The 12,880-nt window shown below is 39.1% G+C and overlaps 1 protein-coding gene across 1 annotated transcript in view; it reads right to left on the minus strand.

Moving 5' to 3' along the window:
• St8sia6 (ST8 alpha-N-acetyl-neuraminide alpha-2,8-sialyltransferase 6) overlaps positions 1-12,880 on the minus strand; it is a 149,284-nt gene that overhangs the window by 3,013 nt on the left and 133,391 nt on the right. The window contains exons 5-6 of the mRNA XM_008833896.1: positions 7,055-7,199; positions 2,395-2,507 (exon numbers count right to left, since the gene is read on the minus strand). Of these exons, the coding sequence (XP_008832118.1) occupies positions 2,395-2,507; positions 7,055-7,199 (258 nt within the window). The remainder of the gene's footprint in view (positions 1-2,394; positions 2,508-7,054; positions 7,200-12,880) is intronic.

Here is a 12,880-nt window from a genome sequence, read left to right on the forward strand (position 1 = left end):
GTTGATCAGGTTGGCCTCGATCTCACAGAGATCCACCTGCCTCTACCTCCCAAATTCTGGGATTAAAGGCATGTACTACCTCCCCTGACTTAAAAGTGGTTTTTTTTTTTTTTTTTTTTTTTTTTTTTTTTTTAGACAGGGTCTTACTTTGTAATCCAGGCTGCCTAAAACTGACTCTGCAGCCCAGGTTGGTCTCAAATTCTCAAAGACGATCTTCCTGTCTCAGTCTCCTGAGTACTGTGATTACAGGCATGAGTCACCATGTCAGGCTTAAAGGAGATTTCTAACATAGCATAATAGGAGACATCTTGGAAAATATCAGGACACACACACACATATGTATATATGTATATGTGTCTCCTTTATATGTAGATGTACATAATATGTATAATATAAGTATATGAAATGTATACAAAGGCAAACATATCGTCATAGCATAGCAACAATACAGTTATGACTATTTTTGTTCCTTACACACTTAATTTATAACTCCCAGTGTTTTGAAATAAAAACAAATAGCAGCATCTATAAACTGTCAATCAGCATAAGCAAATCAGTGCAGGCTTGAAAAACTAAATACAATTTAATGACAACAACTGGATGTGTCCTAATTTTGCTCTCACTGTAAAGGGGCAACTTCAAAAGAAAGACTTCAGTCAGAAAGATATCAGTGTCATCAAAAGTAGATCCTAGAAACACAGGCATTTGCTTTGAGCCAAGAATCAAATATCTGCTGAGGCTTTTTCTTAGGCTTCAAACCTAAACTGCTGCCTCCTATAGCTGCTATAAAGTGAAATAAATGTTTTGGCATAATCCTCACCACAGATGTTTGGGGAATTTTAAGCCCATAAAAAGTCTATTGCATGACTCATTATTTATCTTCATTATGGTGTCTCTATTTTTTCTACCACAATGAGAAGGTGCACTATAGCTAACGGGTTCTGATACTGGTCATGTTAATGAGCAGCACGGAGAGCACAATAACTATTCCAGTCAATAGTTCAATGACTGCTCAATATTGCTGGGCTTTCAGATCTACCATTGTGCAGTTACCTCCAATATAAAATGCAAGCATACAATTAAAGTAAGGGAAGAGCTATTCACTACCTTTGTTTTGCTGTTGTTTTTACTTTGTAGACAGGGTAGCATTAACTCAATAAGACATCAAAGGGTCTCTGATATATGAAATCAATGCTCCAGAACAGAAAGGACCAGATTTCTCCTTATTCTTTAAAAAAGTGCATTTCAGCCACCTCTGTCATATTCTAAAGCAGAATGTTTTGTAGCATAGCTTTTTAGCATGAGGCACACACAGAAACCAACTTCGTTTCTGTTTTTGCAAACTACCAGGTACTTGGATTAAAAAATGCCTTAAAAGACCAGGATCCAGAAGATGTGTGATATACATGATTGTTTATATACAGATCATATATTATACATATTATTTTTCGAGCTAGAAGATGATGTGCATGACTGCACAATGCCTAGGTCAACATCATCCCTAGTGTTATAGGGAACAACTGGCCTTGTAATGTTGTCTGAGAAAAAAAAGTCTTCAAGGTTAAGGAAGCATTCCTCCTCTGAGTCTTTCCAAGAGAGCTATGATGCTCCTTCACAAGCTGAAGGCCCTAATGAGTCCTGCAGCCCCAACCCTTCTTTCACTACAATTTCAGCCAGTTCCCTAAAAGCAGATGACTACTGCATATTCTTATGCTGCTGATGTGAGCATGTGGAGAAAGTCATGAGTCATGTGAACACCAAGAAAGTCTACATGGCTAATCTGTAGATGCTAGCCACATAATCAGAAGGCAAAATCAATACACGTATCTTGACATCACCCATTAAATATCCAATAGCTCTTTGGTTTTAAAGAGAAACCATTTTGACAAGTCTTACCTAAAAACGAAGTCAGATTTATCTATTTCAGCTCCACAGAGAGACTTGTTTCGAGCTAGAAGATGATGTGCATGACTGCACAATGCCTAGGTCAACATCATCCCTAGTGTTATAGGGAACAACTGGCCTTGTAATGTTGTCTGAGAAAAAAAAGTCTTCAAGGTTAAGGAAGCATTCCTCCTCTGAGTCTTTCCAAGAGAGCTATGATGCTCCTTCACAAGCTGAAGGCCCTAATGAGTCCTGCAGCCCCAACCCTTCTTTCACTACAATTTCAGCCAGTTCCCTAAAAGCAGATGACTACTGCATATTCTTATGCTGCTGATGTGAGCATGTGGAGAAAGTCATGAGTCATGTGAACACCAAGAAAGTCTACATGGCTAATCTGTAGATGCTAGCCACATAATCAGAAGGCAAAATCAATACACGTATCTTGACATCACCCATTAAATATCCAATAGCTCTTTGGTTTTAAAGAGAAACCATTTTGACAAGTCTTACCTAAAAACGAAGTCAGATTTATCTATTTCAGCTCCACAGAGAGACTTGTTCAGAACGCCCCCATTTCCAACCACTGCGCATTGGTTGTAAGGGTAATCCAGAAAAGGCTGGAACTAGCAAGAGAGGGCAGAAACCAATCATGAAACGTTGCTGGCTTGGAGATCAGAAACAAGGCTGCAACGTGGCTCATAGAATGTTCAATACCCAGCACCCTTAACTAGAAAAGAAAACCGCGCATCTTCTCAGCTCAAGTCCAGTAACTGGGTGCAAGGAGGATAAAAGTGCAAGAAAAACAAAAGCATCCGAGCTGGGAGATGGCGCCACTAGGGGGTAAGAGCACTTGACACCAGTACTCAAGGAAAAGCCAGACGTGGTCATGTGTGTCTGTAACTCCAGATTTCGGGGCAGAACCAGGCTGATCCTGGGTCCCCCAGCTCTGTGGCTAGCCAGTCTGTCTGAAAGAGAGGTCTCGGTTCTATGAGCTATCCTGTCTCAAAACTAAGGTGAAGAGCAATAGAGGAGCATCCTCACCTGGCCTCGACATGCACGCATAAAGGCTCACGTGCTCTCACGGGTGCATATACCACACCACACAAACACAGTAAATAAGTTAGTAAATAAAGCATAGCATTCTGATAACATAATAAAAATGATCATGTAAGCCTGTTGTATTTCACTTGGGAGAGATAAATACCACACAATACATAACTAAACGTAAGACTGTAAAAGTTATATATTTTTGTATGAACCATAATATAATGTTTCTGTGTTGCTTTATTGAGATAAGGGTCTCATATAGCCCAGCTGGCCTCAAACTGGCTATGTAGCTGAAGATGGCTGGAAAAGCTGCTTCTCTCCCTCCATTTCTGGTGAACAGAACATGTCTTATATCACATAGGAAAGACATGAAATGAGATTCATAAAATCCCACATTGTCCTTTTCCAACAGAGACATTTTCAAATTTAAAAGGAGAGAATAAAGAAATTGGGAAGCAGCCTTTTGTCCTGCATAGAATTAATAGATACTTTAGGAGACTGGCCTGTGCTTCGCAATTGTTAGACCCAAATAGATAATTGATGGCATTAGATTTATGATGGCCAACCCTGCAAGTGCCCGGCTGGCATACTTTAGGTGCATCTGCCCACCCTGAGCTGACATGTCTTTTTCCTCCCAGGATCAACCTTGCTTAGCCCCTAACATTTCCCATTTGTAGCAAGTCATCTATACCTGAATTGGAAGTTTTCAGTTCAACAGAGCTCAGTTTCCTTTGCTGGTCAGTTTTCCTGAAGTAACAATATTCCCTGAGCTTACAGTATTCCCTGAGCTTAGAACAATATTCCCACAACCCACAGCTATGAAATTCTGATTCACTTGTTTAAAATGTTTTTTTTATTTATTTATTTTTATTTATTTATTTTATTTATTTATTCATTTATTTACTTATTTATATGAGTATTTTGCCTGCATGTATGTAAGTGCACCTGTGTTTGCAATGCCAGTGGAGGCCAGAACAGGGTGTTGGGTGCCCTGGAACTGGAGTTATAACTGCCAGACTGTTGTTAGCTGCCATGTGGGTGCTGGAAACTGAACCCAGGTCCTCTGCAAGGGCATTCAGTGCTCTTAACCACCATTAAGAGCCATCTTTTCAGCCACCTGATTCACTTTGTTGCATTAGAATGTATATCCTCAAGGGCAAAGAAAGTGTTTCTTCATTTCCCCTCATTGATCACTCTGTGTCTAGCATATGCAATGTTCACAGTGGATTTGCCATAAGTACTTACTGGTCCAATGGTTCCCCCATGGTGCAATCAGGCTATGTGTTGGAGCTGGCATGTACAAGATTGCAAAAGCCTTCTGGGCAACATTCAGGAATTCTGTAAGCTGGAAGTTAGACTACTGACGTGAAATTGGCCATTGTGTTGGTATCTAAACCATGGGGATGGGAAAGGCTATAGCACCAAGGCGCACCTCTCTCCAAAGCCAAGTCACCAGGCCAAAGGCAAGATTCCAGGGCCGCTGTGGTTCTGAGCTGCTCAGAGTGCTGGCAGACTCCTGAGCCATGCACATGGCACCTGCTCCTGATGATGCATCTGGAAGATGCCCAGCAAGTACACAGTGCTTTTTGTAGGTTTGTTTTTAAAAATTAATAGTCACATTATATTTATTGTATGAGAGGCACTGTTCCACGTGAATAACCGACTAGTAGATTTAATCCACACAGCCACTGTATGAGCATTTTACTGATGGGAAAGTGGAGGCACAAGTTGAAGCAGAGAGGAAGGGCTGGGATATGAACCCAGGCAGGCTGCTCTGAGCCAACACCCAGCCCACAGTTTCTCCTAAACCAGTGGATTAACGTGTTCATGATGTGGCTTTCTTTTCTCTCTATCCACAGTCCCTAGCGTGGTGCCTGGCTCTTAAAAGAATGCTTCCCAGAGGTCGCAGGCTATTTCATATCTCCAAAATTCAAGCTCTAGGCAGTGTTTACTGAATGGTACCTCTTTAAATTCTGAATTTTATAGAAAGGGTGGAATGCAGTAATGCAAATATGCTCTTTATGGTACAATAGAAAAGATTACTGAGGGAAATATATCTCAAATTAAGTCCTCAAAATAATACGTGTTTTCTCTGGTTTCTTGGTCAATTGGGAAGAAACAGCCATATGTTTTGAGATCTCGTGTTCAGTTGGACTTGAAATAAATTACAAACCTCAGTGTCCCCTAAAATAAACCACCTAAGAAAATGCAAATTTGTATGGCCCAACTGTCTGCTCATTGCTTGCTGAGGCTGAAAATCAACTTTGTTGCTTGGTTTTGAAAAGTTTCTAGAGGCAATTACTTTGTGTTCTCTACTGGAGAGGTTTTACTGCAAGCTGCTGTGTGCCTGGTGGATCTACTGGGCTGTTTGTGGGGGCCTGGGGTGGAGAGCTGGGGAAATCAGGTTCACAGCAGGAAGGAAGGTGGGAACAGGGGTGGTTCCACCCTGACTCCCAGCCTTGAGAGCAGGAGTTGAAGCAACACAAGAAGGTGACATAGCTTTACCCAGGTCACTGTATTGAACATAGAATTTCTTTTCACCAATTAGAAAAAAAAAAAATCAGTATAAATCTGGGAAATGCATGCGGTTGTCAATAGAGAAGCACCAGCCTTTGTTAAAGTCTTCTTTCTAAGGTGCTGTGAGACAGACAAGTTGCACCTCCTCTAATCTGGGCAACAGAAAGCAAGGTAAACACCAGCCAAATCTGCGTGACAGTGGCTGTTTGTAGAACTCTCCCAGGCCTTCCATGGGGAAGAGAAATGCTTGGTTATGATCATCATTTTATTTACTGGTCGTTTCAGTGAATCCAAAGAATGTCTTTTCGGGGTTTGTTTTTGTCTGTTTGCTTTTTGCAGTTATGGGGTAAAACTCGGGGCCTGGTACAGGCTATGCAAATGCTCTGCCACTAAGCTATGTAGAGGTCCATTCTGTGGTGTTTGGAGAGAGTCTCATTATATAGCCCAGGTTGACCCAGAAATCAGAATCCTCCTGCCTCCAATTAGCAAGTGCTAGGATTACTACATGTTCAGTTAAAACTTTTTTCTTAGCCTTCATTGAAAGCAATCCCCTACAATACACATCACTTAAAACACCAAATTTGTCTTTATTAATTTTTTTCCCACTATTGACAATTTTCTCTTTGAGTCACCTTTTTCTTCTTGGAAATCTGTGTTGTTTTCTCTATCATTTTCTGGCTGGTTCTCATTTATTCTCAGCAAATTATTCTCTGAATTGTAATAGAAAAGACATTGACATAACAAATGGGTAACAATAAGAGAAGCCAAAGACCCAACAGAAAGAGAATTAATTGTGAAAAACTATCTAAGGTGTCAAACTGCATAGATACATATTGATTTGGTCTAATTGCTTTTAAACATCATAAAATGATGCCCAAGAATGTATGTTCATAAGTAATGAGATGCTTTTCATGACAAAACATGCCTTCATTTTGTATTTATATTAAACAAGTTTTTCTTCACTGTGCCAAGCAGCAGACTACCATACTATTACTCATTTTTTTTTGTTTTTTTCTTTAACAAACATGTAGTGGGTATACATATACACTGTGGAATTTTCTAGAAGCTTGGGATACATCAATGAACATAGCAGACACTAAACCTTGTCTATGAACACTGTTAATTGACCATGAATTCTTACATAGTTATATCACAAAGATAAGTCACATGAACCTAGGGTCATCCTAAATGACAACTGGAAGACTGATTTCAGGTGAAAATCATTGTTACCTCCACAAGCCCCAGTCATTGAAATCCTGAAACCCCAAGGGTCTCAGTCCATTCGATGAAGAGTCAGGTAGACTGCAGGACAGGAAGCGCTGGTCATTTAAGATAGAAACACCTTCCTAGAAAGCAATACTGTGCTTAAAACAACATTTATAAGGACTAGAGATGTAGCTCAGTGGTAGAGCTCTAGCCAAGCATGGGCAAAGTACTGGGTTAAATCTCCAGCAGGCAAAATATAAAAATGGAAAGGGCTGCATTCTCTGAAGGACACGGGTTTTACACCATAACAAAGGATGGTAAACTAAAAAATTGTTCATTATTACCACAAGTTACAAATTTATGTGAGAGGAAATCCGCCCCTCCAACAATCCTTACTCACCACCGGAAACATGTGGAAAATGTTCTCTCGAACCGGTATTTGCTTCTTGCTTTCCACCTCGTAGCTCATGTTTGTCCCCACTGGAGTATTATTTTGAGAAACCACAAAGTTCTGAACAGCGTTACAACAGGAAGCAAGTTTTGCTCTGTAATGGATAAGAATAAAAGCAAACCAAGGAATAAGATGAAGGAACCAAAAATATACATGACAATAGGTGCAGCTAGGGAGGATTTGGGTCTTGGCTTTCAAAAAGGAGACAAGCTGGGCAGGGGAGATACTCAGTCCTCATTTCTCCTGGATGGGAGGATCGTGATGCACAGAGGGTAAAGTGGAGAGTGTGAAGCACCTCGTGTTGGAACCAAGAAAACGCTCATGAACTTACATAATAGCTGTGAATTAGGTTGTCATGCCATCAATACAAAAATGAGAGAATACATTATAGCAACCCCCACCCACTCATGGTGATACTTTGTGGTTTCAGTGTTACAAAGAACAAACTGGGCACGGTGGTAGATGCTTTAATCCCTGTACTTGGGATGTGAGTTGGAGGCCAGCATGGTCTACATAGAGAGATCCAAACCAGGGCTGCATAGTGAGACCTTACCTCAAAAAAAAAGGTAAAATATTTGTCTAAAGACTACTATGGTCACAGAATATTTCAAGAGAATGTACCAATATTCACATAGCTTTTACTATAATACGTTGTTATAATTCTATTTTATTGTGTTATGATTTAATCTCTTATTGTATCTAACTTATAAATTAAATATATGTATGTATACTATATACACACATATATGCTGTACTCAATATGTACACATATAATATATAAACTATGTATATAACATATATACTACATATATGATATATACTATGCATATATATATACTATATATTCCATGTATATATGTATACATAACATAGATGAACTATGTGTGCATACATATACTATATATACCATATATAATATATTCAGTGTATATACACATGTCTACTGCATATAGAATATACACACTGTGTGTGTATTATATGTGTGTGTACATACATTTATGCATAATATACTTGCAGTCCAGCACTCTCTGTGGTTTCAGAGATCCATTGGGAGGTTCTGAAATGTATCTCACAAAGATAAGGGGAGAACACTGTGCAACTATTTTATAATAATTATAAGAATACAGAAACTAAGTTAAGAATAGTGTTATGGTCACCCAAGCAATATGCAACCATTTATTGGAAGACAAGAACCATGAGAACAATCATTCAATACAGTGATTTTTAAGTGAAACAAATTTAAAATTCCTAATAGAAATCCCAGAAAGGCTAGGCATGGTGACACACGCCTTTAATTCCAGTACTTGGGAGGCAGAGGCAGACAGATCTTTGTGAGTCTGAGGAGAGCCTGTCCAGGCCAGCTGAAGTTACATGGTGAGACTGTCTCCAAAGCAAAAGATGTAAATTACTACCCAGTACACTTCAAAGTGGTTTCTGTGAATGGAGCATGGTGATTAGAATGCAGATGCAGGACCTTGCTTTCTGGGACCATCTGAGTTTGTCCTCTGCCTCCAGCAGACCAATGCCAAAATATTCAGAATTTATATTTTGCATTTGCAGTTCTCCAGGGATGTAGATGCCACAGCATCTCTTGATAATTATTCCAGGGTTTAATCAAACTCAAAGTCAGGAGACAATTCCATTATACAACTCTGCTGTCTCTCGGCTTAAGTCCACTTTTTGTGTTCATAGAATCTCACAGAAACTCTTAATGTAACTGAAAATAATAAACAAGCATTTGATTAACCTTTCAATCTGGTACAAGTCTGCAGAATTTCCTCTTCTTTTGGATTTTCTGCGTAGTACTCATTTTTCATAATTTTCATCATCTCGTTCCTCCTTAAGTCTTGTCATGTTTCCATATGACTTATGAAATATGTATTCATAGACCCAACCATGGCAGAAGAGCCAGGGAATGTTCAGTGGGGGCTGGCTGGGGTGAGGTTAGTTATAATTGTTCTTTGCCCATTCCACACCTTTATTATCGGTTCTTGGTTCTGAAGGGCACACTCTGTATATATTCCTGCTAAGTTCTTTCCTTTTGAAGAAACAGAATGATCTAATTCATCATGCCCATTTTGTCTTCCCAAATCCCAGTAATCCTCAGGCAGTGAAAAGTGAAGGTGAACGCATTTATACGCAAGGTCAAGACTTCCCACAGTACTTTTCAGTTAACTTCCTTCATGAAAATGCTATATTCTTCTTAGTTCAATTCTGTTGTTTGTTTATTACTCACCCACCACCCCTGCCCATTTAGAACTTACCATTTCTAAAAGTTCATGGAGACAAAGAAACCATTGAAAACAAAGTAGAGTAAAAACATGATACTAAGTAGTTTTAATTACACAATTTGATAACAATTCCTCTGTCACACTGCAAACTCAAAATTCCGTGTATTTATCATTCTAAATGTCTTTTTAATCCAGCATTTTAAGAAAGGGCAATATAATAAATCTTCATTTCCTCTTGACAAGTGGCTTAATATGGATATTCAGCCCTCACAGGAATCTTGCCTCACCCAAAACACTTACCAGTGCTCCCCATGTGTGCATTTATATTGAGAGATTTTATATTATTTAAATGCATTATAATAATGTTTTCAAGCCTACAGATTGGAAAGGTTTAAACTTGAACAATGAGCACTAGGAAAACCAACCACCGGCTAGACTCTACAATTAACCCTTTACTGAATTCTACAATTAACCCTTTACTCAATATGCCCTATTAGCTCTAGGCTCCATTTTCATGGCTGTAGTTGTTACCATCAGACGAAATGGCAGGCATCAGTATGGCTCACCTTTCAACACCCCCTTCCTACCCCAGAGGCAACCATTCTTGTGCTTGTTTTTCACCACAGATTGGTTTTGTTATCATAGACTGTAAACACCATATATGCTTTTGTGTAAGATTTCATCTACTTTAATTTGGTTGCTCCTTTTTTTTTTTTTTTTTTGCTGTGGTGATATTCCACTGAGTAGGTGTATAAAGTTGGCTTAGCCATTGGCCTTGTATTTTTTATATCACTATAAAGTTATCATCATTAGATACACAGTGCATGATGGCATGGTGGAACAAGCCTCTGGTCCCAGCACTCAGGAAGCTGAGGCAGGAGGATGGAGAGTTCAAGGCTAACCTGGGGTGCATAGTAAGGCCTTGTATCAAAACAAAAAACAAGACAAAGAAGAAAAAAAATCAACACTAAACATCTAACCTAGCATAGTAATCTTATAGGAGATAACAATACAATCACACCATTTCAAGTACCCAGCTCTAGCCTTAGGCTCACAGGATGAGTGAACCCTTCACCGTCCATGGCATGCACTATAACCCACACCAGCTCATCTGCATAGCAAAGTCACAGCCAGTGGTGATATAAAACTGAGCTGCACTGGGCATGTGGTACATGCCTTTAATCCCAGCACTTGTGAGGCAGAGGCAGGTAGATCTCTGTGAGTTCAAGGCCAGCCTGGTCTACATAGTGAGATCCAGGACAGCTGGGGCTACAGGGAGACCCTGACTCAAAAAGACCAAAAGAAAAAAAAAAAAACCAAAAATACCTGAGCTGCTTGTAACAATGAAAGTAAAACAGATTCTAAAATCTCTGTTATTCCATTTCCACCTCTCTAAAAGGAGTCAAGCCTGACCTTTGGTGACTCTGAAGTAAACTGTGTGTCACAATGATGGCTATGGGACATTAAGAAACAGAGAATACCAAATCAACAAAATCAGAGATGAAAGGGGAAACATCACAACAGACACCAGAAAGATACGGAACACTACAAGGGGATACTTTAAACCTATAAGCTACTAAATTTGAAAACCTAAAAGAAATAAGCAGATATCTAAAGGCATGGGAACCACCAAAACTAAACCAAGAAGAGATCAACAGCTTAAACAGACCCATAACACAAAAAGAAAATGAAACAGTAATACAAAACCTTCCAACTAAAAAAAAGCCCAGGACCAGATGGATTTACAGCAGAATTCTATCAGACATTTAAAGAAGATCTACATCCAATTCTAAATTTATTCAAAAAGATAGAAAGGGAGGGAGAACTTCCAAATTCCTTCTATGAAGCCAGCATCACTCTAATACCAAAGCCAGGTAAAGATACAACCAAAAAAGAAAACTATAGACCCAGATCCTTAATGAACATAGATGCAAAAATTCTCAATAAGATACTTGCAAACCGCATACAGACATACATCAAAAGGATCATCCACCATGATCAAGTCAGCTTTATCCCAGAGATGCAGGGATGGTTCAATATATGTAAGTCAATAAATGTCATAAATCATATAAATGGGTTCAAAGACAAGAACCACATGGTCATCTCAATAGATGCAGAGAAGGCCTTTGACAAAATTCAACATGCATTTATGTTCAAAGTCCTAGAGGAAAGCTATAAGCCATGAAACACCTCTACAATGAAAATTTTAAATCTTTAAAGAAAGAGACTGAGGAATCCTTATCAACATACGAATGGCATTATTCCCAGAAACAAACAAGCCCCAAATTCACAGGGACTCACACAAAATCCAGATAGCCAAAGCAATGCTGAAAAAGAAAATCAAAACTGGATGTGTCACACTTTCTGATCTAAAATTATATCACAAAGTTATAGTAATTAAAATAACATGGCACCTACCATACCAACGTCAAGCTATGCTACAAAGCCATAGGAATAAAAAAGGCATAATACAGGCGAAAAAAAAAAGAGCCACAAGTGAATGGAACAGCATAGAGGACCCAGATATAAGTTCACACAATTATTATCACCTGATTTGTGACGAACGGGCTGAGAACATTCACTTGGAAAAAAGACAGCATGTTCAACAAATGGTGCTGGCAAAACTGGATCTCCACCTGTAGAAGAATGAAACTAAACTCCTATCTTTCACCTTGCACAAGAGTCAATTCCAAATGGATCAAAGACCTCAATGTGAAGCCTGAAACTCTGAAACAGAGAAAACACTGGCAATAACCTACAAGATAGAGGTGTAGGAAAGGGTTTTCTAAACCAGACATCATTGCTTAGGAAATAAGGTCAAGAATCAACAAATGGGACCTCATTAAACTAAAAGGCTTCTATACATAGAAAGAAGTAACCAAGGAATGACAAGAAAACCCATAGAATGGGAGAAAATCTTCACCAGAGACACATCTGACAGCGGTTTAACATCCAGAATATAAAGGAACTCAAAAAAAAAAAAGAGAATCAAGACAGGAAGCAACCCAATTAAAAGGTGGGCTAAGGAGATGAACAGAGAGTTCTCAAAAGAAGAAAAAAAGATGGCTATGAAACATCTTAAAAGATGTTCAACACCACTAATAATTAAGGAAATGCAAATTAAAACCACTTTAAGATTTCATCTTGCCCCAGTCAGACTGGCTAAGACCAAGAGAACAAGTGATACCAAATGTTGGAGAGGATGTGGGGAAAGGGGAACACTCATCCACTGCTGGTGGGGCTGCAAACCGGATCAACCCCTATGGAAAGCAGTGTGGAGAACTCTTAAAACAAATGTACCTACTATTTGACCCAGTTATACCACTCCTTGGCCTATACCCAAAGAACTCATCCTATGCACAGACACTTGTACATGCACGTTTGTTGCTGCTCTCTTCACAATAGCTAAGAGATGGAAGCAACCTAAGTGTCCCTCAACTGAGAGTGGATAATGAAAATGTGGTTCATTTATATGATGGAATTTTACTCAGCAGTAAAGAAAGATGAAATCATGAAATTTGCAGGTAAATGGATGGAACTAGAA

This window comes from Nannospalax galili, unplaced genomic scaffold, assembly GCF_000622305.1.
Source record: "Nannospalax galili isolate Female #2095 unplaced genomic scaffold, S.galili_v1.0 scaffold976, whole genome shotgun sequence".
NCBI classification, from domain to species: domain Eukaryota; kingdom Metazoa; phylum Chordata; class Mammalia; order Rodentia; family Spalacidae; genus Nannospalax; species Nannospalax galili.